The sequence below is a fragment of the Rhinolophus sinicus genome, linkage group LG03 (genome assembly GCF_036562045.2).
Source record: "Rhinolophus sinicus isolate RSC01 linkage group LG03, ASM3656204v1, whole genome shotgun sequence".
NCBI lineage: Eukaryota > Metazoa > Chordata > Mammalia > Chiroptera > Rhinolophidae > Rhinolophus > Rhinolophus sinicus.
This window is the reverse complement of record NC_133753.1, coordinates 2,432,008-2,458,092: the sequence shown is the minus strand read 5'-3', so window position 1 is coordinate 2,458,092 and position 26,085 is coordinate 2,432,008. Positions and strand designations below refer to the sequence as shown.

The following is a 26,085-nucleotide window of genomic DNA, read 5'->3' as shown; positions in this document are numbered from 1 at the left end:
CTATCTGATTCCAGGACATTTTCATCGTCCCCAAAAGAAACTCCATACCCACTAAGACACATCCGTTATTCTCTCTTTGGCAACAGCTAATCTGCTTTCTGTCTCTGTGGATTTGCCTGTTCTGGACATTCCATGTTAATAGAGTCACACAATACGTGGGCTTTTCCCCCTGACTTTTATCATGTAGCATAATGTCCATTCACGTTGTAGCACATTCGTGTCAGTACTTCATTCCTTTCTATGGCTGAATAGTGGTCCGTGGTGTGGACAGAGCACATTTTGTTCATCCAGTCATCCCTTGATGGCATTTGGGCTGTTCATACTTTTTGTTTACTATGAATAATGGCTATGAACATTCCTGTACAAGTGTTTATATAAACATGTTTTCAGTTCTCTTGGGTGTATACGTGGGCGTAGAATTGCTGGGTCATGTGGTAACTCTGTGTTTAACTTTTCAAGGAACTGCCAGGCAGTTTTCCACAGTGCTGCCCTATTTCATGTTTCTACTAACAGTGCATTAGAGTTCCTATTTTTCCACATCCTCACCAAAACTTGTTATTTTACCGTTGTTTTTGGGGTTTTTTTGGTTTGTTTTTTTATAGCCATGCTGGTGGGTATGAAATGATAACTCGTGGTTTCCATTTCCATTTCCCTGATGACTGGTGATGTTGAACATCTTTTCATGAGCTTGTTTGTTGTCTATTTCTGTACCTTCTTTGGAGAAACGTTTACTCAGATCCTTTGCCCATTTTTAAATTGTGTTGTTTGTCTTGTTCAGTTGTAGGAGTTCTTTATATATTCTATGTACTAGTTCCTTATCAGATATGTGATTTGCAGATATTTTCTCCCATTTTGTGGTCTTTTCACATTCTTTATAATGTTCTTTTATGTATAAAAGTTTTCAAATTTGGTGAAGTCCAATGGATCTGTTTTTTTGTTTTTTTTTTCTTTTCTTGATTCTGCTTTTGGTGTCACAGCTAAGAATCCCTTGCCAAATTCAAGGTCGTGAAGATTTACCCGTGTTTCTGAGTTTTGTGGTGTTAGCTCTTATATTTTAGTGCTCGATCCATTTTTAGTTTGTGTATATGGAGTGAGGTAAAGGTCCAAGTTCATTCTTCGGCCTTTGGTTACCCACTTGTGCCAGGGACTATTTTTTCCCCACTAAATGGTCTTGCCATCCTCGTCAAAAACCACTTAGCCATGGATGTATGGGCTTATGTCTGGACTGTCAGTTCTATACCATTGGTCTATATGTGTGTCCTTATGCTGGTACTAAACTGTTTTGATTACTGTAGTTTTGTAGTAGTAAGTTTGAGAAGTGTGTCTTCCCACTTTGTGTTTCTTTTTCAATGTTGTTTTGGCTCCTTGGAGTCCCTTGTAAGTCCTATGAATTTGAAGGTCAGATTTTTCATTTCTGTAAAAGAAAGGCCATTGGAATTTTGGTAGGAATTGTATTGAATCTGTAGATTGCTTTGGTGGTGTATTAGTCAGAGTTCTCCAGAGAAACAGAACTGTGTGTGTGTGTGTGTGTGTGTGTGTGTGTGTGTGTGTAAAGAGCTATTTGTTATAAGGAATTGGCTCTCACACAATTATGGAGGCAGGCAAGCCCGGAGATTTGCAGGTTGTGTTGGCAAGCTGGAGACTCAGGAGAGCCCATAGCTTAGTTCCTGTGCAGAGCCCAGCAGGCTTGAGATCCAGGAAGAGCTGATGTTTCAGTTCAAGTCCAAAGGCAGGAAAAGGTGATGTGTCAGTTTGAAGGCAGTCAGACAGAAAGCATCCTCCTTGCTTGGGGGAGGCTCAGCCTTTCTGTTCTATCCAGGCCTTTGATTGGATGAGGTCTACCCTCACTGGGGAGGGCAGTCTGCTTTGCTGTCTACCAATTTAAATGCTAATCTCATCCTACACCCTCACAGAATCACCTAGAATAATGTTTGACAAAATCACTAGGCACCTGTGGCCCAGTCAAGTTGGCACACAAAATTAACCATCATAAGTAGTATTGCTTTCATAACAACATTAAGTCTTCCAATCCGACATAGATTTGTTGTGGAACAAACAAATGTCTTGTCATTTAATAGTGTCTTCTTTGATTTCTTTCAGCAACTGGTTTGTAGTTTTCAGTGAACAAATCTTTCAGCTCCTTGGTTAAATTTATTCCTAGGTATTTTATGCTTTTAGATGCTATTGTAAATGGAATTTCTTTTTAAATTGTTTATTGCTGAGATACAGAAGCCCAACTGATGTTTCTGTGTTGATCTTATACCCTGCAACTTTGATGACTTCATGTATTAGCTGTAGTTGTTTTTCTTATGAATTCTTTGGGATGTTCTACACATAGGATCATGTCATCTGTGAATAGAGACAGTTTTACTTCTTCCTTTCTAATTTGGATGGCTTGTTTGTGTGTGTGCCTGATTGCTCTGGCTAGAACTTCCAGTGTAGTGTTGAGTATCGGTGGTGAGAGTGCATGCTTTCCTTCTGCCTGGTCTCAGAGGGAAAGCCTTGTCTTTCACCATTAAGTGTGGGCTTTTCATGGGTATCCTTAGCATGTCGAGGCGGTTCCTTTTATTCGATGTTTTCTGGGGGTTTTTAGGATGAAGGGTGTTTGATTTCGTCAGACGCTTTTTCTATATCAGTTTAGGTGATCATGTGTTGTTGTTTTTTTCCCTCTTGTTGTGTTACTTTGATACACTACATTGATTTTTTTTTTAACCATCCTTGCCTTTCTGGGATAAATCCTACTTGGTCATGTGTAATACCCTTAATATGCTGTTGATTCGGTTTTCTAGTATTTTGTTGAAGGATAGTTTTGTTGAAGGACAGTTTTGCTGAATATAGGATACTTAGTTCATTTTTTAATCTCAGCCCTTTGAACATGTCATCCCATTGTCTTCTGTCCTCCACGGTTTCTGATGAGATATCAACTATTAATCTTATTGAGGAAATTCTTGTATGTGAAGAGTTGCTTCTCACTTGCTGCTTTCAAAATTCTGTCTTTGACTTTCATCAATTCAATTATAATTTGGATTAGTGTGGGTGTCTTGAATTTTACCCTCCATGGAATTTGTTGAGCTTCCTGGATGTGCAAATTAATATTTTTCACCAAATATGGGAAGTTTTTGTCCATTATTTCTTCAGATATTCTTTTCACCCCTTTCTCTCCCTCCTCTCCTTTCTTGGACTCCCATAATATATATGTTGGTATGATTGATGGTGAGCCTCTGTTCATTTTCATTTTTATTTTTCCCTTCATTACTTAGATTGGATAAACTCAGTTCACTTATCTTCAAATCTCAACTGACCAATCTTCAAGTTCTCTAATTCTTTCTTTTGCCTGCTCAGTCCTGCTGTTGAGCCCCTCTAGTAAATATTTCATTTCAGTTATTGTGCTTTTTAACTCCAGAATGTCTGTTTGATTCCTTTTTAGAAATTGTCTTTATTGATACTCCCCTATTTCATGAGACATAATTTTGATGGTTTCTTCTAGTTCTTTGGACACAGTTTCCTTTATCTCTTTGAACACATGTCTAATAGCTGATTTAAAGTCTTTATAAGTCAAATGCCTAGGTTTTCTTCTGGATGTTTTCTATTACTTGCGCTTTTTCCTATACTTCCTTGTTTCTTTGCATGCCTTAGAATTATTTTTGAAAATGGAACGTTTTTTAATATTATAATGTGGCCAGTCTGGAAAAGAGACTCTCTCCCCTCTTCAGGATTTGTTGTTGCTACTTGTTACAGTTGTTTGTGTAATGACCTTTTTGAGCTAATTTTGTAAAGTTTATATGCGTTATTTTGTGTGGTCGCTGAAGTCCTTTCCATTCGCATAGTGGTCAGCTAGTGATTGGACAGAGATTTCCTTAGGGGCCTGGAATCAAAGTCTTCTCCCAGTCTTTCAGCTGGGGTCTGTGTGAGTGTTGGTATGCCTTCCACTCAGCCAGGCAGCTGACAGCTCTGCCTCAGCCTTCACTTGCTGCTTATGCAGAGCCTAAAGGTCAGCCAGAGGCGAGAGCTTTGGGCCTTCTCAGGTCTTTCCTGAGTGTACACAGGCCCTGGGCATTTGTGGGCTCTTCTAGATTCCCAGGAATGCATTGGAACTTTTCAAAGCCCTTGTTTCCCAGCTTTTCCTGTCAACCTTCTGGTTAGTCTGTTTGCCTCAAGTCTGATTGAGTGCCCCAGGCTGCAGTGACTAATACATTTGCCTGGGAGTGTTTTCAGCAACCCCGCTCCAGCAGCCACCTCAGCACTGGGAGAATTCGGAGTTTGGTGAGTGAGGTACAGGCAGGCCCTTTGAGCTTACCTTGTAAGGAGCACCCAGATAGGTCAAAACAAACCACCGAAAAGAGTTCTTTGTAATGAGGCCTTCTCTGCTCCCCACACTCCCCCCAACCAAGTACATGTGCCGGATTGCAGGCTTTCTTCCAGGTGCTACCTCTCGGGGGATGGGACCACGTCCATGCCACTGAGCTCATGGTTTCTACCAGGATTAGAGAATTTATCGTACTTGAGTGTTCCTCTGATTGCTGCAAGCTTTAGGTTAGTTTCCCACATTCCAAAAACATTGTTTCTGACAGGTTTTGCCAGTTTTTTTCTTGCTTTATTGAAGGATGGACTTTTGGAGTTCCTTACTCAGCCATTTTTACTGACATCAGTCACTAGTCTGTTCCTAACATGGTGACCCATTTTGAGTTTCCGTAATTACATTCACCCCACCTGATTTCAGAAAGATTTCAAGATAGCTTACAAAGGTAAATTATGAAAATACAGTAAATTATTATTGGTAATATTTGTTGTGTGCCTGTTGGTTGGAGGGCATTCCAGTGAAAACCTTGCCCTTCCTTGTTGCTATTGAAAACTGGGTCCTACAGACAGAAATGTTGTTTCCCTTGGTGATCCTGAGGTTTTTGCCCTCCCTGTTACAGCGGTGGGGCCCCAGGGAAACCGAAGCACATTCACCTCAGTGGTTCCTCCTTCACGTGACTGTGCGTGTGGTCTTAAGGTGATACACCACCTTAGTGTTTAACTTGGGGAGTGCTCACTATTGTCTGTCTAGTTTGATTGTGAAAATGCTGCCTCCAGTGGTTATTTTCCTGAGTCCTCAGGACACAATAGGTAGGTAGAGGTCTTATTTGAAGACTTAAAGACATTGTTCCTCTTGCCTCATTGTTTTAGGGGTTGACTAGGTGGTTCTTACACTTCAAAGGAGAGCTGACTTCCCGTGGTGACAGTTGATGGTGGGTGCAGATTGGGATTGTCCGTAAACCTGAGTGGCTCATCACCCACCGGCCCGACACCTGCCAGCTGTCTAGCCCCTGCTTCTCCGTGGGCCACTGAGGCCCACAGGCCATCTCACAGCTACGAAGGTCACGGGCCTGCCTGCGGGGCCCTGCTCGCTGGGGTTCATCTCCGTAAGCTTTTGTTTAGGAAGAATATTTTCCTTGAGCACTTTGACTGTTTGACATCGTGGCTCATTTGCTAGTTTTATTTGAGCAGAATATCCTTCTTCTGCAAATGGCTCTGTGGTAGAATTAGAACTGCTTTCTGGTTTGGTTCCATAGGTACTGGTTGTTCCTTTCTCATCAGTGTCACCCATAAGCTAATTGGAATATTTTTAAAAGGCCAAGACATGGATAATTTGACTATATTACTATTAAGAACTTCTCTTCATTAAAAGACATATAAAGTCAGGCCACAAACTGGGGCGAAGACATACACATACGCCCAGTAAAGAAGGAGCAGTCAGAACACATGAATACCCCACACACCAACGTGGTAGAAGACAGTAGCCCAGTTAAAGATGGCAAGGAGACGTATCACGGAAGGAAGCCCAGTGACCCATGAGCTTATGGGAACACGCTACACCTGTGTAATTATCAGAGTACGGAAGAGAGAGCCCGTGTGCTTCTGGCGTTACCCAGGGCCAGGGAGCACGTGGCTCGCAGGACTTGATGCGGGCCTGCTTTGGGGAGCAGTTTGGCCCAGGGGCCACGCGTGCCACCTGCACACCAGCAGCCGCTCCGTGCTCTGGAGGTCGAGTCGGCAGCCTCTCTGTGAAGCGCACGGTGGTAACATGCTGGGCTTTGTGCACCACATGTGGCCTTGTCACCTAGTTGCTTTTGTTTCATTTGTGTGTCTGTTTAACCCCTTAAAATCTAAAAAGCATTCTTAGCTCAAGGATGGTCACAGCAGGTCATTCAGAAGAGCAGAAACTGGGAAGTGATGAGACAGTGGTAAGTACATCACAGAATATTATACAGCAGTGAAAATGAATGAACTATATCAACGGCACGCAACAAAGAGATGGATATTTATAACGGGTGACCGGGACTACATATGGTATGATGTCATTTTTATGCAGTTAAAAACAGGCAAAAGAAGAAAAATATATAGGATAGCAAGAGAATTCTAAATACAAAGTTCAGGCTGCATTATGCTTTTGGAGAGAGGCAGGCAGATGTCTGAGAAAGGAGCACAGAGGGAAATTTCAACTGTTAAGTGGGTGGTGTGTTCCGGAGGTCATTTTTTTGTTGTTATAGTCTTACCTTGCATGTAAATTACACATGATCTTTTGTATGTGTCACCTAATACATTTTCTGAAAGGCAAGGAAGGATACCAGCGAGGGAGGTCTTAGCAGCCACCTGCCTGTCCTCCCTGAAGCAGTGCTTTCGGAACCAGAGCCTTGCAGAGTTCATCACCTGGGAGGGCAGGAGGCAGGTGCCTAAGCAGCTGTCGTGAAGTGACCTCCAGCGTAGCCTTACACAGCTGTGATGGGAACGCGCAGGAGTGGAGCCTGCCTTGTTCTGGAACAGTAGTGAGCCCACTGTGCCTTCCCCACAGAATGGCCTTGGAACCTATGTCAGAAACCAGCTGACCATAAATGCAGGGGGTTATTTCTGGCTCTCCGTTGTTTCACTGATCTGTGCGTCTGTGTCTGTCCTCGTGCCAGTACCATTGTCCTTGCTGATTTGTGCTAAGTTTGGAAATCACGATGTGGGAGTCCTCTAACTTTGTTATTTTTCAAGATTGTTGTGTCCATTCTGGGTCCCTTGCATTTCTCAATGAATTTTAGGGTCAGCTGATTTCGGGGGGTGCGGAAAAAAGAAGGCTGGGATTTTCCTAGGGGTTGGGACGAGCCTGTAGCCCAGCTCGGGGAGTGTTAACCTCTTAGCAATGTCAAGTCTTTCAGGCCACAAACAGGGCTGTCTTTCCATTTGCTCGGCTCTGTAATGTCTTTCACAATGTTGTACGATTTCTGGCACACACATCTTGCCTTCATTTGGTTACATTTATTCCTAGACGCTGTATTCTTTTTGATGTTGTTATAAATGGACTGTTTTCTTAATTTCATTTTTAGATTGTCTGTTGCTAGTGTATAGAAATACGGTTGACTTTGATATATTGATCTTGTAGGCTGCAACTTGGCTGAACAAGTTTATTCAACTAGTTTTCAGTTGATTCCTTAATATGTTTTATATGCAAGATTCTATCTTCTGAAAATAGAAATAGTTTTACTTCTTCCTTTCCAATCTGGATGCCTCTTATTTCTTTGTCTTGCTTAATTGCTGAGCGGAGCATTTTGAAGACAGGCCGAGCCGTCTAAGATGAGGAAACAGGCGATTGTCAGCTTCCCGTCCTGCTGGCAGGAGGACGTAGCTTCTGTGCGCAGTGCTGCAGTTAGCAGGGGGTCGTAGCGACAGCCTGGGGACGCCTGACAGAGCTTGAGAACGAGGGATCGCATGCCTTCCACGTGACAAGGACAGGAGAGGCTCGGAGTGGGAGTGCTGTGCCCACACAGAGCGGTCAGTGCCAGGCGCCCGCCTGCCCGCCCCCGCCCAGAACCCCCACTGCCAGACCCCCCTCCGCAGCCACCTAACAGTGCTGTCTGCCGCTCCCCTCGTCCTCTGAGGATTGGAATTATGCCACAGTCAGTCAGGAAGCCTTGATCTCCCTCAAACAGGTGACATCTTCCTCCTTTGGGGACGCACAGCCCTTCGCAGCTTCCCGGTGGTGGTTTGCATGTCTGCTGCTTGTTTCCATCTCCCTCCCAGCTCCCTCAGAGCTATCTAAGGGCGGGAACAATCTCCGTCCCTCCTCTGTCCCTTGATGTGTGACGCACAGAGCTGCTTATGCTGTAGGTGCCCAGTGCACTTGTTGAAATAAAATAGTTGGTTTGGCAAACCTTTGCCGAGTCACCCACCTGAAGAAGGTTCTCCCACACGTGGAGAAGGATGATGGGTGTGCCCTCGAGTGTTCCCGGGCTGCATCTGCTGCCCAGCCCACAGGCGGTGACGTCCACGGGAAGTGGCGACCATGGGAGAACCCTGATGTTTCCACCGCAATGTGGCCAGCAGACTCTCGGAGAAAAAACTGCCAGGGCTGAAGTAAAGTGGGAAGCATCAGTGTTTGATGAAACAGGCTGTTGTCCTCTACAGTAATTCTTAGTTTACTAACCATCGGAAGAAGTGTACAGTGTACAGTAACCTTTTGGAAGGCAGTTTGGCGATGGGGATAATATCTACGACCCCACAGGTCTGTGGCTCTGTGCTTGCCTAAGTGGACAGAAATACATGTTCAGGAATGTTGTCCCAATTGTCCATGGCAGCAAAACATCCAGACTGGCCTAACGTCCCCTGAGGAGAACTGGTCACATAAATGTGGGAAGGCATGCACTGGGGTACTGTGTGGCCCCTCAGAATTATACGGGGTCCTTGCATGCTGCTACGGAGAAGTGTGCAGGATAAGTCATTGGTGACAAAAGAAAGATATAGGTTAGTTTGCATGTGCGGTGCAGTTTGTGTGCAAGAAAAAAAATATATTTTCTCATGTGGGATTTGCCATTTTGGGACATGTGTGCCCTTGCACAGAACACCAGGCTGGAGCATCAGCCTCTGGAACCTGATTCTTTTCCCTTTACACCCATGTCTTAGTTTGTTGTTTTCTTGGAGAACATGTACTGTTATAATATAAATGAAAATCTCATCACGCCCTCTTGCATCAGGCAGGTCCACAGTATCAGGCATGTGCAGTTTCAGTTTTAGAGTCTTACATTTTAAAGTATGTGACTGTATATATCACAAGGTAACCAAACCCAAATAGAACCATTTGGAACAGTTACTTTATAGTATTCTTTGTTTAGATTTTAAGTTGAGATATAATTCACGTACCGTGAAATTCACCCCTTTAAAGTGGATAGTCCAGTGGTTTTTAGAGTAATTGCAGAGCTGTGCCGTCATCCCCATTATCCAGTTCCGGAACCTCTTGATCACCCCAGCAAGAAACCCCAGGTCCATTAGTGACACTCGCCTCCCCCAGCCCCTGGCAACCTTGGAGCGGCTTTCTATCGCTGGATTTGCGTGTTCTGGACATTTCATTCTCTCTGTTAACTCAGCGAATGTGTATTGAGTACCTTCTACACATCAGGCACTATTCTAGGTACCTGGGGTTTGTCAGTCAACAAAACAGATCAAAATCCATGTCATCAGGCGCTTACATTCTACTGAAGAAAGAGACAGTAAACACGAATCACGCCGTCCTGGAAGGCAGGAGTGCCGTGGGGAAAGCGCACACAGGGCCCAGGGGGTTGCGTACATGGGGCTGGCTAGGGTGGACGTCCTTGAGAAGGTGGGGACGTGCATTCCAGGAGCTGGGCCCCTCGAGCACCTGCGGAAAAAGTGCCCCACGTGGAGAGCGGGAGAGGACAGCAGGTTGGCTCCTGGTCCCCGCTTTCCTGACAGGCAGCAATCGTGGGGGTACCTTCCTACTTCGCGTCTTAATGAGCAGGATTTTGACCACCATGTCTGTGAGCACAGGGCTGCTGGCCTTTTGAGGTCATTTTGAAAACCCTTTTGGTTTCACAAATTGACAGATTTCACTGGAGGCTCCCACACTGCCACAGTAATGTTCTATTTTGTTAAAACTAACCCAAGTGTGGCTTGAGCACCAGTTAATTTATCTGTCAGATGAGCTGCTGGCATTCACGCCCAAACATCCCTGGGCATGAAACATTCATTCTTTCAGCCTCAGAAAGGACTGAGTGCAGCGTGAGGACCACGGCCCACCGGGAACAGCAGACGCATTGTGCACGGCCATGCTGACCGGAGAAGAGGGGTGAGGGGAGGGTCCTCAGGACCTCGTGAGTGGAAAGCGTTGGGCTCTTCTTGTAAGAGCAGGAATCGATGGACCGAGGAAGGCCACAGTGTAGTTTGGAAGACACTTCCTGTGTAGGTCACCAGAGGTGCGCCACACACCCAGGCTGGGGTCTTTGCGGTTCATGTCAGGAGCTGCACACTTTGTCCCTTGATGGGAACCTGCATGTGGGTACCAGCCATCTGCACACTTGTCACCATGTGCGGTGGGAGAGCCTGTCCAGATGGCACAGGACGCCCATCCAGTCCCTCTGTCCCCGAGCACGGGAGTGCCCGTACATCCACAGTGGGTGTACAGTGCAAGGACTTGAAATGAGATGGGGGCAGGCGGACGGCAAGCGCCCATCTGTCACCCAGCCTGGGGCACTGTGGGCGCACTCTTGTGGGGTGACACAGTGAAGAGTAGGGCCAGGAGTTCGCACACCATCAGACAGTAGGTGCTGCTGTCAGAATGAGATGCCATCCCAGTGTGACAAGCCGCCCCAACTCACGTCCTCGAGACAGTCATCGGCAGTGAGACAACAAGGAAATAAAATTGGTGGAGAATGGCTTTTGCTTGGGCCAAACATCAGAATGAGGCCTAGAAGTTGGAGTCACGGCAAATGAAGTAGCATCTGTGTGTTAAAGGACCTTGCAAATACAATGTGCACCTTTTAGGAAGTTTTTCGAATAGCAGTGTGAACAGTAGTGTCTGGGTGAAGTAGAGAGAAGGGGTACATTTGGTGTCCTGGTCCCATCACATGCTGAAGTCAGGATGTTCCTTAAAACTGCAAAGAGACGCAGCTCTCAGGCACTTTTGCTTTTCCAATGCTGTGTTTGTTATTTCCTCGTTCCGGATAACGTGATAGCCCTCTACTTATTTTCTGTTCTTTTTTCCCAACAGAAATTCTCTTTCTTAAAATGGAGTCAAGTAAAAAGATGGACCCTTCCAGCTCACTGCAGACCAACCCACCACTGAAGCTGCACCCTGACCGTAGCGCCGGGACTTCAGTTTTCGTCCCTGAACAAGGAGGTTACAAAGAAAGGTTCGTGAAGACCGTGGAGGACAAGTACAAGTGCGAGAAGTGCCGCCTGGCGCTGTGCAACCCCAAGCAGACCGAGTGTGGGCACCGCTTCTGTGAGACCTGCATGGCGGCCGTGCTGAGGTAGGCGTCGGCCACCCGGTCTGCGTTCACTGTGCGTGTCGGCTTCTCCAGCCTCGCTCTTCCACCCACTTCTTCACTCATTTCTCTAACATACAAGCTCTAGAGAGTTCAGAGCTCTGAGGAAACCCAGTAAATTCTCAGAGGCCAGCGTGGGAATCATTTAGGGAAACCCAGTAGGACACGTACCTGAGTTTAAGGGGCCCCTGACCTGTGGCCTAGACCCCCCCAGCCCCATCCGCAGACTCCTGTCTTCTCCCACAAGCATCTCCTGTAAAGTCTCCTGCTCCCGCCGCCTTCCTGATAGCGCTGGCCACTCCAGTTCCCGCCCCCCCCACCGCGCCCCCGCCCTCATCCGTGTTGCTAAGTGTTATCAAGGAGCCCACAGTTCCGTGGAGACACCCATCGGCAGATAGCGGAGTGCTCTGGTGTGCAGGGCAGAGGGGGCAGCGTCAGCAGGAGGGGCCGGACACGTCCCCAGCCTGAGTGAGCTGACCCTGCACGTGTGAGTGGAACACGCGCCGAGCCCCTGGGAGCCCTGGACAGCTGAGTACTGATGCCGTTCTAGAATCACAGGCGGTTAGCACGGCAGGCCGGAGTCTTAGGGCAGAAGTAACACTGGCCAAGAAAACTGCTTCGTTCACCCTGCAGGTATTTTCTGGGAGTGGTGCTGGGCACGGGGGTTACGGCAGGACGCGCTCAGACTCGGGCCCCATCAGGGCACATGGGCCTGAGAAGGCTGCCGCCCCCTCGGGACTCCGCTGAGCGCGGCCACCGGCCTCCCTCCCCACCGCCCTCCTCCGGGTGCTCCCAGCTGTGCTCCTTCCTGAGCACTGACCCCAGACAGTGAACTCAGCTTCCCTGCTTGTGAGGAAAGTAATTCTTTACGTCGAGCTTGGTGGTGGCCGTGACTCGGGCACCGGATCTCTGGCCTGCGGGCTGGGGGGCGCACCCAGGGACTGGTCCCCCTGTGCTTCCGCCCCTTTTCTGCTCCTGGCTCTCCGCCTGCTCCCTGCTTTGCAGGTGTCAGGGGAGCCCACCCAGATGCTGCTCAGCCCTGGCTCTAAGGACGGGCAGATTCACACGATTGAAACAGTTCCGCACAAGCTCCGTATTAGTGTAGTCTGAACGAAGCAGCTTTTCTTATAAACTGCATCCCTTTCGTGCCGTCACCCCTCAGGTCTCCCACCTGCCTTTCCAGGCCTGTGGAGCCTGCGGCCCCAGCCCTGCTGCCTCCTCCTTGAAGCCTCCGCTGGTCCTCCTGGAGCCCCGAGGCAGGGCTGTGGCAGTAGGCAGGGCTCATGCTTAGGTTTTATTTTTAATCTCTAGGAGGTGGTTTCCAGGCCCAGGATGGGGTGAGAAGTCCAAAAAAGGCAGCTTGGGAGCCGTGGCTCATGTCCTGAGTATAGGGACAAGAATGGCAGAGGAGATGGGTGGCTCCTTTAAATTCCCGTGCTGTGTAGGTCTGTGGGATTGCACTGGCCTTTCAACACCGTGAAGAAAAAGAGCTGCGGAGAAAGCAGCAGGTCCTAAAGAGCTGGCTGCTTGCACTGCAGAGTGCGCCGCAGACAGCTAGTTTTGGTTTCTGAAATAAAATTTCACTTTTAATTGAAAGGGGCTTTCCAAATGGGACTGATCTAGCTGTTCTACTTACAGACTTCCTTACGGAAAACGACTGTTAGAAATGCTTTTGCCCTTTTCTTCGTATTTAAACCAAACTCCCTGGCACCCTGAAGCAAGCTCTGATTGCCGCCCGGAGCTCCCGCAGCTGCTCGGCCGGCAGGGGATCAGCGTGTCCAGGGCCGTCCGCTCTAACGTGTCGTGTGTTTCCCCTCAGCTCCTCAAGCCCCAAATGTACTGCGTGTCAAGAAAGCATCATCAAAGATAAGGTATTCTGGGTGTTTAATAAATTGTTTTGTGCAATGTTTTCAGCTGGGCAGTTTGCCTCCAGGGCTCCAGCGCTCCGTTGTTGTCTCAGAGTGTGACAGTTGGTACAGCAGGGTCGGGTCATGGGACCGTGTCACCTAAGCACGTGGACAGACAGGGCAGGCCTGCTCGGTGGCTGCCCAGCTGTGGGAGCTCAACGCGGAGCTTCACCCTCTGAGTCTCTCCTCACCTGTCACAGGTGTCCCCCCCCCCCAGGAGTAAAGGGGCCAGTGCACGCACAGTGCAGACGGGTGCTCGGGCCTCTGTCCCGGACTTACAAACACGTGCTCGTCTGAGGGCTTCCTTTGGGTTTGCCCTCACCCTGTCCCCCACGCAGCGTCTCAGTCATTGGACACGTGTAGATTTCAGCCCCTTTCCTCCCCCGTGTGATTGTGTGTACAGTGAAAGCTCGTGGGTATCACTGCAGAGCACGGGGGGCCACCCAGGTCGCCCACCAGCTCCCCAACTGGGGCCCCGACCCCTTCTCATGGTGTCTCTGTGGTCATCCACACGCTGCCAGACCTGCCGGCACACTTTTAGTCTGAAATGACTCGTTCTTAAAGTACTTAAAATATCAATAAAAATGTGTAATTCTGATATTTTGATTAATGAACCTAACAGTTTTTTAACTGTAGATCATTAAACTGTACAGTAAAATTCTTGCTCTGGGGTTTTCCTGTCTGACACACTGCAGGTTGGGCCCGTTGTCAGGGCAGCCAGGCGAGTGCAGGGATTGGAGGGTTGCTGGGGACGAGGTGCCCCTGGCCGGCCAGGGCAAGGGTGTCGGGTGGACCTGCTCTGGACAGTTAGACGGGATTGGCCAAATGGCAACAGACTTTTCCTTTCTGAGTCTTTACCTGCTGCTGAAGACTTGGGTTAGTAACAGGGAAGAGATTGTTTTGTTTTTAAGAAAAACAAGTCATTCAGCTCTACGGGGTATCTTAACATGCTAACTGACCTGCTAACTCAATAATGTGTATCTAACCAATGTGATTGCGAGAGAAGGTCGGAACAACTGACACTGAAACAAGGTGATTTTTCAGTGTCCCTGTTTCAGTCTTCAGAATTACTATCCCTGTTTCTCAATGGCGTGGATACAGTGTTTCCCCGAAGATAAGACCTAGCCGGACCGTCAGCTGTAAGGCGTCTTTTGGAGCAAGAATTAATATTAATTATAGTAAAATAAGACTGGGTCGTATATAATATAATGTAATGCCAGGTTTTTTTTTTTTGCTCCAAAAGATGCATTAGAGCTGATGGTCCGGCTAGGTCTTATTTTCGGGGAAACACGGTAGCTGAAGGTAAAATTACTAGTTTTATTGAAGAATCATCAGTGAGACTTACTAAAGTCGTGGGTCCTCCTGGGAAAGTTGAGCCCTGGGAGACTGAGATCCACCCCTCACCTCAATAGGTCACTGGCGATGGGTGCTGCTGTGGGACCTCAGGGTCCTCCTCTGTGTGTGGGACAGTTGCAGTAAACTGCTCTTTTTCCGCTCTAAAGTTCTGTGTTTTTATTATTCTGATGTTTTCAATCTGTGTTTTCTATCTGTAAAGTTAAACTCAAATGAGTTAAGAAAGTTAATGAGAAAAAAGGAAGATTATTTCTTACTGGTTAAAAATACCTGTTTTGTTGACTTTAGTATCTTAAATTATGACCTTTTTCAAAAAGTCATTTTATAAAGGATTAAGTTTGACTCCAGATTAGTTTATTTTTGACTCTTAACAGCTGTTGACGTTATTTCTTTGCCAGTGAAGTTGAGAAAGGCATGTTGAGATCCCTGCCTGTGTTTCCCCTGTTACATATTTACACATGGGAGTTTCTTAGAAATGCCTGAGGACGAGGACAGTGTAGATTGTGTTGTTAGAAGGAGTGCGCGTCATTGTTTCCTAAAGGGAAAACAAAATTAAAGGAAGGTTTTCATTTTCACAGGAAAACATTTTCATTATTGGACTAACTTCAGTCTTTGTAATATAAATTTAAAAGAGTTTTAAAAAAACCAAACCAGCCGGCTGATGCCTCCTTTTTGGTGAAAAGTGAATTGTGAGTGACATAACCTTAGGAGAAGGAATGAAAATAAATGTTTTACAAGCTGTCTGCAAGATACAGTCTTTTACAGTAGTTTCTCTAGCAAGCGATCTGAAAAGGCATCGAGCTGTAGCCGGTTCTGCCTTTGTCTCTTGGTAGGAGGTATTCTCCCTTGGCCACCTGTGCTGTGCTGGCTCCCGGAAGGCCAGGGTCTCAGTGTGCACTTGGTCCCCAGGTGCCCCACCTTGAGACTGTGTCAGTGTGAATCTGAGACGTCTGGATGCTCTGAAGTGGCCTCTAATCATTCAGTAGAACTTGTTTTGTTTGGGCTTATCTAATAGGAGACAGTAGTTGCAGTTGTTATTTACATTGTGTCTCTTAGTGGGCAGCTCCTTTATTCTACTTACAGAAATTAGAAGCTAAGATGGCCCTTAGTGTTTGCTGAGGTCCACTTAAAAGAGGCTCTCATGACTTTTGTCCAAAGTCGCAGCATGTGGAGATTAAGAAATACTAAGCCTCAAAAATGACTGTCTTTCTGTCACAGGTGTTTAAGGACAATTGCTGCAAGAGAGAGATTCTGGCTCTTCAGATATATTGTAGGAATGAAAGTCGAGGCTGTGCCGACCAGTTGACACTGGGACACTTGCTGGTAAGTGCTGCAGTGACATGAGTCACTGGTCTGTACAATGTGGCACCTGAAGACCGTGCTTACATTAATCCTGCAAAACACAACCAAATTTGAAAGCCATCGCAGCCACTTGGGCATGAAATGTTGTTTTTATGACATCATTAGCGGAATTGTCAAATGGTTTTTAAACACCCCCAGCCTATTCCGAATAGAAAGAAATCTGATGTGAATTTTAATTTTGGAAGGCCCACTGAAACCTTTTCTTTTTTTCACCCTGAAATTGCACGTAACTGCCTATATTTCTTTGATTAGTATCATTTTATCCTGAAAGGATATTTGAATTAGAATAAAATAAAATTCTTAGCAGATAACCATTAATTTATCCAGGAAGAAAAGTTGCGTTTAATTCTTCAAAAGCACTATAGTTTGAGTAAACACTAAATAGAGTGAAATTCAGTGTCTCTCGATACATCTGTCACTCTTCTCTGTGAAAAACTGGTCGTATAGCTGCAGATAGAAACATTTCTGTAGGATTTTAATTGTGTAGAGGCTAAAATCTGGTATTTCAGATTGAATTGTTTTGCCGATGAAGAACTTTGAATTGTTGGTCTTACAGGTGCACTTGAAGAATGATTGCCAGTTTGAAGAACTGCCGTGTGTTCGTGCTGACTGCAAAGAAAGAGTCTTGAGAAAAGACCTGCGTGATCACGTGGAGAAGGCCTGTAAATACCGCGAGGCCACATGCAGTCACTGCAAAAGTCAAGTTCCAATGATCACGTTGCAGGTGCAGTATTGTCTTGTGTCACCTGCCTTCTGCTCAATCCAGGTGTTGTTTGTCCTTTTAAATGACTCTTCTAACAGGAACAAAGAGAAAAGACAGGAATAAATAGCAATTTTCATTTGACTGTTAAAGAGTTAAGCTTTATATGTTTTACCCATTTTGGTTTATGTAGTTAGCATTTTCCATTGCCTTGATGGGTGCCAAAAAAACGAAGACAAATTATTCAAAAAAAGGTAGTGTTTGTCCCTTGTACCGGGGAATGGCATCAAAATGTCATTGGATGAGTTCATTTTTTTACAGCTCTGTGATTACCATCACCACAACAGAGTATTAGTTTATCCTGCAGTGTTAAAGTGCAGCTGTCTGTCTGTCAGGGAGAGATGAGAATGTAACATTTTTTCCATACCTCAATTATTTTGGCGCAGTTCGATATTGTACGCATGTTAGAATCAGATCACTTATCTATAAATTAAAGAGAGAGATGTTGAGGGTAGAGGACAAACTTTAAAAACAATCAATGGTATAATATTAAATAATATTGAGTGTCAACTGTAATTGAAAAAAAAATCAATGGTTTGGTAATCCTCAAAAATGTGTCCATTTGTTGAACAAATATTTACTGAGTACCTCCTGTGTGCTGGGATCGGAGGGTTTAATGGTGAAGGTCACCTTCCAGTGGAAAAGATGATAATAGGCGGACATAATGTGGGCCAGTGATTTGTACCATGAAGAGTAAGCATCAGGGCAGGGCGTGATGAGGCGGCCTCTGAGGCGGTGAGCCACCGACGCGGAGGGAACAGCGACTGAACATTCAGACTGAGATAGAACTAACTTGGCAGGTGGGTTTTAGGAGCCGTGAGAGGCCAGTGTGTTCCATGCGTGGAACACAGGCTGGATGCACAGGGGGTGACAGGCAGACTCGAGGGTCGGGGTGATGTCAGAGTTCCTGGGGCGCTGCTCTGGCAGGTGTCACTGGTAGACAGGGTTCGGGGGCGTGGAGGCGAGGCACAGTGTTGGCCTAGACAGGGAGAGGGAGGGATACGGGTACATTTCGAAGGTAAAAGCTGTGGGATTAGCTGGTGGCTCGAGTGTGGAGTGTGAGTTAAGGATGGCACGCGGTGTCTGTAACTAGCACAGCTGAGTGAGCCGGAGTGTCCTCCCGAGGTGGGGCTCCATGGAGGGCAACAGGCCGGGGGAGAGCGGGTGGTTTGGGCTGCACATAGGTGTCAGTAGGTGGTCCTCGCAGCCATGGACTGGAGCGAGTGGAAAGGAGAGCCAGTCAGAGAACAGAGGCCTGGGCGCACGAATGCTGACAGATTGCTAAGAAGGGCCCTCCAGCAGAGGGGCCGATGTGGGGAGGGGAGAGGGGTGTCCCAGGGCAGGGAGCTGGAGGGCCGGCTGGGGCAGCTGTGCCAAGACGCTGCACACAAGGCCTGGGAGTTGCCCTCTGGACGTGGCAGGATGACGACTGGTGGGGTCACCGGATGGGAGGGGACTCGGGAAGTGCAGCCAGGGCTTGAGGGCCGAATTCCATATCCTAGAGCACTTACTGACTAAATCTAGGAGAGGTTTTTTACTTTTCAGTATGAAATTCGATAGACTCCTTATCATCTCCATGCTTACCTTACTTTATATGATTTCCTATGCCTGTGACTTCTTCCGTTGCGAAATCTTTCTCCTGAATGATTCTAGATGTGTTCAGTTATTAAGAACTTTGAAGAACTGTGCTTCCCTCTGAGGAAGAGCAGTAGCGTTTGTCATAGTTGAATAATTCCTTCAGACCTTAACGTTAGTATGTTGCTGTCAAAGTTACACTTTGCTTCTTGCAAAAATCAGTTGCCTTTATTTGCAGAATAGAATCCAGGAATTAATTTTCACTTAAGAAAGACTTGTAGAGCGTGTCTACATATAAGTAATTGGCTCTGAACTCCAGACGAGGCTGTGAAGAGACCAGTTTTCAATAACAGCACAGCATATGGATCCACGAGACTTGCGTTGAGTGCCTGTCGGGCACCAGCCACTGAGCTAGTTGCTGGGGACGCACAAGACGTGAAGTACAGTCTCTCCCCTCATCTCACTACCTGGTGAGGGAGCCATTGTATGTGGGAAGCGCTGTAGCTGTGGGGGAAAGAAGCACCATGAGGAAGGGCCAGCTCACTTAGCCCAGTGTGGTCACAGAGATCTTTGGCGCACAGGTGGCATTTGATTTGATCTGGGTCTTCAGTTTGTCAGCTGCGGAAGAGGCAGAGAGACACAAAATGATAATCAGGAAGTTTGGGCCCTGAGCTTTGCAAATAAATGTTCCTTATAAAGCTTATTACGCTCTAGTGAAGGAAACTTTTCAAACTATTTTAATGATGTTGACATCAGAATGTACCTTAAGGCGTATGTTATTCTCTGTCAGGCCTGTAATAATTATTTAAGGCACGTCACTGCTTGTGCATGCTCCCCGGATTCTCAGTCCTTTACACTAGCAGGTCAGTTGCACGTTTACTTCCTTGCACACCAAAGAAGATTCTATGACTTGGCCTGGTCCTCCTGGCCCATCAGTGGCATGACTTGATTCCCAAGTCTTGCCCTTTGATCTCTAATACACTTAGTCCCATCCTTTCAGGCCTTAAGTTTATTTTTAGAAAGAGCAGTCGTCTAACTTAACTTAGGCAGACATGAAACCCCAGGTCACCCTGACTTTCCTGCATTTCCTATGTTTTGTGTTGTCAGTACATCAAATGCTGATAAGATACAGATTGATAAAGTGTTGAAATTTTGGACCATTGCACTTCATGTGATAATTTCTTTTTTATGTTTTAACTGTGGTATTGACATTGTATCAGCTGTTTTCAAGTTGGTCAGCATAATTTAAAGTGTCAGGAAAAATCTCTTTCACATTTAGTCTAGAAATTATTATTGGTCTCTTTAAACAATTTTGTTAATTTGTGAGAAGTCAGAATTGCAAAGATCTCATTTTACGGGAAAATGTACACATTGTACTGGGAGTCTGCGTAGTACAGCCACTTGGAAAACAAGTTGGTAGTATTTTGTAGGTTGCGCATTCATGTGCTCAGTTAATTAGCAGCTCCTCTCCTGGACATGTGAAGAACTGTCACACGTACACACCACGACATACAGTCACATGTAACCAGAATGGCACAAATCTGGAAACGTCCGACATCCATCAGCTGTGGTGGACCCAGTGGACTGTGTGATACGGCAGGGACAGTTGTGTGGCAGTGTGGTTACACGTGGTGAAAGGAGGGCCTGCAGCCTGCACAGCACGTGGTTAGCCTGAAGCTATTGGGGCAGGTCTCAGGCGGCTCCCAGGGTAGGAGTCTGTTAGTAAAAGTCAAAAGCAATCAAAACAAAACAGTATTTTGTCTGGCACAAGTATATGTGTCATGAAACTTTTTAAGCAAAAGGAGTAGAGACACAAAATTCAGGTTTGTGGTTTCGGTGGGTCCTCCTTGGGGGAGAGTGGAGATGAGGTCGGAGGGGAGCACACGGGTAGATGGAAGTTATGAGCTACTTCTGGTCCCTGATGGGTGTTCACTCTGTCGTTCTACTTTATGGCTCCCGTGTGTCTCGTCTGTGTATGTATCAAAGTTAACATTTCATTTTATAGACAGGACTAGTTTTATTTATATACAAAGAGTTCTTACATAGCAATAGATCAGCAGTTTTTAAAATGAGTATACTGTTTTCCGGTGGCTGCTGGAACGAGGTACCACAAAGTTGGTGGCTTAAAACAACAGAAATTTATTATCTCCCAGTTTTGGAGGCTAGAAATCGAAAACTGAGGTGTCGTCAGGGCTGTGCTCCCTCAGAAGGCTTCAGACAAGAGCGTTTCTTAGCTCTCCCAGCTCCTGGTGGATGGCGCTCACTCCCTGTCGTGGCGCTCCCCGTGGTGGCGCTCCCCGTGGTGGCGCTCCCCGTGGTGGCGCTCCCCGTGGTGGCGCTCCCTGTGGTGGCGCTCATGGGCTCGCAGCTGTATTGCCCCAGTCTGCTTCCATGTTCGTGGGCCTGTCTTCCTGCTGAGTGTCCTCTCTTACAGGGACCCGTCATTAGATGTGGGTCCCGCCCTAATCTGCTGTAGCCTCATCGTAACTAACTACATCTGCAAGCCCCTATTTCCAGATAAGGTCTCACATTGTGAGATGTGAAGTGTGTGTGTGTGTGTGTGTGTGTGTGTGTATTGTGTGGAGGGGAGTCACTGTTCAACACACTACAGAGGGCAAAAGCCATGAAAAGGCAACTCATAGGAAATATAAATAATAAACATAAAACATATGCTGAACCACCACTATTAAAGAATTGCAAATGGCACCCATTGCCTTCTTCACCCATCACTGTCTGATAGGATTGACGGGCGTAGAAGCACACATACAGTTAGGAGGGGGGTGCGTGGGGTCATGGGAGGGCCGTCTGGCAATATCTATCAAAATCCCATTTGAAATACCTGTACTTTTGGTACCCAACAAAGCCTGCTTCGAGAAGTTTATTGTTCAGATATCCTTGCGCAGATCTGCAGAGATACACGTAGAGCGAGATTGACTGGCCTGGCCCTGCTGCCCCCAGCCTCACCTCCCACCATTGCCAGCTCTGTCCTCCCCAGATCACAACCCCCGCCCCTCGCTTCACCCTCAGAGCTCCCCTCCTGAGCCCTGGTGCCCCTTACTCCCTCCAGGGTGATTGTCTGTCTGTCCGCGTTCCTAGCAGTCTCGTTGGCTGGCCCCAGCACCTGTGCGCGCCCAACCTGAGCGTTACAACAGGATCAAGGGCAGGTTCAGGGAGGAGGTGGAGCACCTGTGGAGCACGAGCTGGCAGGACTGAGTCATCCCTCCCAGGCTGTGAGGGAGGTCTGCCCACTCCTGCCTGGGACAGACAGGACAGAGGTGAAGTCGCTTGTCCCCGGTTTCTCATTGAAGGAGACAGAAAGCCTTGACCCTGGCACCTGGGAACTCTGGGATTCTGAGCGTACCAAGCAGAATGGAAAGCGGTGTCCGTCTGGGGAGGCCTGCTGGTCAGACTCAGTGCAGTCGAGCTCCTTCGAAGGAGGCCTGAACAGCCGGGGACTGGCCCTCAGTGGGCCTCCCTGTGCTGCAGACCCACTGTGCACTGATAGACAGGAACTTAAAAATACGCCCAAGAAAGCTGAGTGCGGTGCCAGCTGCCGGCCTCCTCAGAGGAGAGGAGCGTCCTCGCATAGGCCGCCATTGACCTGGGCTCCCACGCCTGCTGTCAGACGGAGACACCAGCGAGTGTTTCCCCCGGTATTCAAGTTAGCCTAACTGGGCATCCAGAGAGAATCTGAAAACCACATGAGAATCGGAAGTGCCCTGGGGCCACAGAAGATGCATTGCCACGTTTTCTTCTGTTTAGCGATGCTTCCTCAAGCCTGTCCTCCCTCAGCCGTGTTGTCAGCAGCTACACCTGTGGCTCCGCCTGCAGCCGTCTCTCCCCAGTGGCACTTGGTCGCATGTCTGAGTGCTCTCCAGGGCCCCGGTGTTTGCTGTGCTTGCCCTACGGTGCTTGCGGACAGGTGCCCGTGGTACTGAGCTGAACAGTCACCCTCATCCAGGCCCTGTGAAGTTCAATTTGTGCCATCCAGAGAAGGGCTAAACCAGAATTGATCCGCTTTTTCCACACTGAAGATAATCTAGATAAGATCTCAGGGCAGTCACTGAAATACTCAGTAGATCACACTGTTTTCAGGTATTTGAGATGCATCATTTCCAGGCTCCAAACAGAGGCCAAAGGAAACTGGTTCTCTCCAACCAGCAAAGGCTGGACACCGGCCCGAGCCCCAGCCCCCCACACACCACCTGTGCTGTGAGTGAGGGCCGAGCTGGCCTGAGCTCGCGTGTCCAGGCAGCACCGGCACAGAGGGCTGCTGCTAAAAGGGGGCTGCTGCTAAGATACCATCTCCGGTGGACGCCACTTTCACTAGTCACCTGAACTTGTCAGATTTGAGTAGATCTTCTGAGATGCCTTATTTTTCAGTACTCAAGCTTTTAATGTAAGGACTCATCCAGATGTAACGTCAGTGTCGTGACTCGGGGGCAGTAACTGAGCAGAGAGCTTCCTTTGTGTCCACTTGGGGAACCTGGGGTCGGGTAGGATCTTAAGGAAGACGAGTTGTATGTGTCAAAGTTGACAACACTTTCTTTTTCTCCTCCAGAAACACGAAGACACTGAGTGTCCCTGCGTGGTGGTGTCCTGCCCTCATAAGTGCAGTGTCCAGACGCTTCTGAGGAGCGAGGTGAGGGCGTGGCCGGGGCCTGGTCAGGAGTTGGCGGTGTCTTCAGGACTAGCGTGCCATAGACGCCACTTTTCCCTCACTAGCTGAAATTGAAGGTTTTCGTAGATCACGATAGTGATGTGTATAGTAGAAAAACAACGAAAAACTTCATGCTATTTTTGGGAGTCAGAAATTTCAGAAGCAAACATTAAAAGCTACAAGGTGGTAAACTTAAGAATTGAGAAAATGGAATCACTTAACAATGCAAGCAAAAGTGACCCTTTTTACGTTCTAAAAAAGCTCTTTTTAAATCTGTAAAACAGGAATTAACTATAAGATTATCTCAAGAAAATTAATTCAGAGATACTCCAGAACCCTTCTGGTCACAGATGGCGTGTGGGATTGGCAGGTGGGCACAGGGGCTGCCAGAGAGCTACCTGAGTGGCCTCCCTCAAAGGCCATGCATCTCACACCCTCCCCCGGCACGTTTTCTCTAAGGCAGGTAAATTTTGCATTAACTTCATTTGATCAGGATATATCCAGATGGAAAAATTCCGAGGATTCTTAATGTTTTTACATCAGATCCTGACCTGGAGCCCCTCTGGTTGCTGTTTCGGGCGCCATCTGGGACTCCCATAGGCTCGGTGGTTGCATGCGACCCCTGCTCCCCCGACTGGACCTCTCTCTTGTCCTGGGTGCTCTGATCTAAGGAGCCTGCTCACCTCAGCCTTTTTCAACAGCCTGGAATTTTACCACTGGATATTGGGCAGAGGATCGGTCCCTCATGTCCCCACTGAGTGAGCCTAGGGCTAGCGACACAGGGTGCCGAGAGGACCCCAAGAGCCACTCTCCCTCGAGGTGTGTTCTCCCAGAAGTTGACTATGCCGGGCGAGGGCAGGCTCACCTGGTGACAGTGGTTCCTGGGCCTGAACGTGCCTCTGGGCACAGCCCCGAAAGACATTAGCTAATTTCTGCCTGGAAAGGCCCTCCGTTAAAGTGCGTCACTGTGCAGTCTGTACACTCGCCTAAACCTTTACTTACTCAGGGCTGTCTGAAGCAGGGACAGAAGCTGCTGCCATTTTGCCTCTACGGTATTTTTATTTTAAAGATCTTTAAACCTGCATTTATCTTGGGTTTCTGGTGAAAGGTGTTACTGGTCTGTAAATTGTTCTTATCCCTGTGCCATAGCACCTGTAAGCTCTGTAAGGCTCTGGGAGCAATGACGATGAAGCGAATTAGGAACAAGTGCGAGCCTGAGTTTATAGCAGGGCGCTGAAAGTCACATCAGACCACTGTGTCCCGGTTTTAACATTAGAAGTGTTGGCTGATTAGATCCACGATTGTGTTGATGGCCCTGGAGGAACATGTTTTAACAGTTTTTAATTGACGTTACTGCACACCCGGCCTCGGCCGTGTTTCTGTGCCAGTCACCTGAAATGTACCTTTTCAGCACTTCCCTCCAGGTGCAGGTCTGAGCTTCCAGTCCGGGCTCAGAGGAACAGCAGGTGTGCTGGGTGGCGAGAGGTGTGGCCACGTGGCCACCCTGGCTCAGGGACCTTCCCAGAGCTTGGCCTTGGCAGCAGTCGGGTGGGTCCCCCCACCCACCCTGTCAACACTGGCTCTGCTCTGTAGCGGTCGCAGCAGTCCACCCTCCTCTCTGTCCTAAATTCTGACCTAAAGGGAAAGGCCTGTCTTTGTCCTGGTAGAACAAGGAGAAGTTGTGGGAACCAGCTGCACCGCCACAATGACACACCCGTGAGCCTCTGGGGTGCGTGTGCACTGACACACAGGAAAAACGTTCCCAGGGCCGCCGCGCCCACACACCCGCTTTCCTAATTCAGGGTCTAATTGTCCCTATAAAGATCTGTCCCTAGAGTTTCCTGATGAGAATTTCTTCAATAAAAGAAGAAACTAACTTTAAATTGTATCAGCCTGAAGCATAACACTGTGTCTTCCAAATGCGGGCGGTTCATCCCCTTTCTTCCTGAGGGGGCGTCCTAAGTGGTTTTTATTTGATGGTTTGCCAACATGTAAGCTGCACAAAGGGGTTTTTCCTTGCGAGATGAGTTGTCCTCTCCCAATTCCTCCTCATTTTCTCCCATCAGTTAGAGGTGACAGTATTAAGATTCATGTTGTTAGAATGACCTTAGAGGCCTTTGAAGCTGCGTGAACTTCTGGCCATGCAGAGGGAAAACAGTCTTTTAGAAGAAGGAAGCTCATCTCCAGTTATCTTGAGTATTGAGTGTAACGGTACATTGTGTAAGCTTGCGTGGGAAATATATTTACTTTTGTGTACTGTATATTAGGTGTGTGACCCAGTTGCATCCCGAATGCTTTCTATTTTTTGTGTTTCATGCAATTTTTGTTTATAGTGTTTAAATGTACATTTCAGTTTATGTTTTCTTCCTTTCTTTTTTTAATTCTGGCACTGCAGACAGCATGTCACATTTTGAACAATTTGTTCTAAAGAAACTGCAAGTTTAAGAAATGTTACAGTAAATGTATTTCTGTATATTGGTGTATATATGTGTATACACGTGATGGTACTGTATATTTACTGCATGAGTCTAGGAAGCAGATGAGATGTACACACCTGTAGCTGTAAACACCATTCGTAATAGTACAACCCAGATGCTATCTGTGCCCTTAATATGTTTGAACATTTTCATGCAAACGTTTGTGCCACAACTCACGTCTCTTTCCCGTTGCAGTTGAGTGCACACTTGTCAGAGTGTGTCAATGCCCCCAGCACCTGTAGTTTTAAGCGCTATGGCTGCGTTTTTCAGGTCAGTATCCGACATTTGTCCTTCCCAGTCACTGACATTCTGCCATGAGAGAAAGTTATATTAACATTGTAACATGCAAGTTCTGGACTTTTAGTCTTCGTCATGGAACCGAGTTACCCTGTTGCATGGGTGACGAAAGCCGCATGCAGCAGACACGGGGGCTCGCGTTCCCTTCCGGTGGTGGTTTGAAACTTCAGATAGACACCTGTGCTGAGAAGGAAGTCGGCACGTTATAGGAGAACGACTACAGCGGAAACCAGCTAGAGAGAGAGACACACAGTCAGAACTGACGCTTGGTGGGTTATGGAAGCTTCAGCTGTTACTCGAGTATAAGTCAAACAAGCCAGACATGGTTCTAGCGGTGTGTGCGCATCAGCACGCAGCTGTGAGGGTCACACACGTGTGTGTCCATGAATAC

At 47.3% G+C, this 26,085-nt stretch overlaps 1 protein-coding gene across 3 annotated transcripts in view; it reads left to right on the top strand.

The window, feature by feature from the left end:
- TRAF3 (TNF receptor associated factor 3) overlaps positions 1 to 26,085 on the top strand; it is a 108,136-nt gene that overhangs the window by 66,680 nt on the left and 15,371 nt on the right. For 2 of the 3 annotated variants that reach the window (XM_074326892.1, XM_074326891.1), the window contains 6 exons: positions 11,027 to 11,288; positions 13,123 to 13,174; positions 15,782 to 15,886; positions 16,482 to 16,649; positions 22,822 to 22,902; positions 25,593 to 25,667. In XM_074326892.1, the coding sequence (XP_074182993.1) occupies positions 11,044 to 11,288; positions 13,123 to 13,174; positions 15,782 to 15,886; positions 16,482 to 16,649; positions 22,822 to 22,902; positions 25,593 to 25,667 (726 nt within the window). In that variant the 5' untranslated portion in view covers positions 11,027 to 11,043. The remainder of the gene's footprint in view (positions 1 to 11,026; positions 11,289 to 13,122; positions 13,175 to 15,781; positions 15,887 to 16,481; positions 16,650 to 22,821; positions 22,903 to 25,592; positions 25,668 to 26,085) is intronic. The other variant, XM_074326893.1, reaches the window with a different exon arrangement.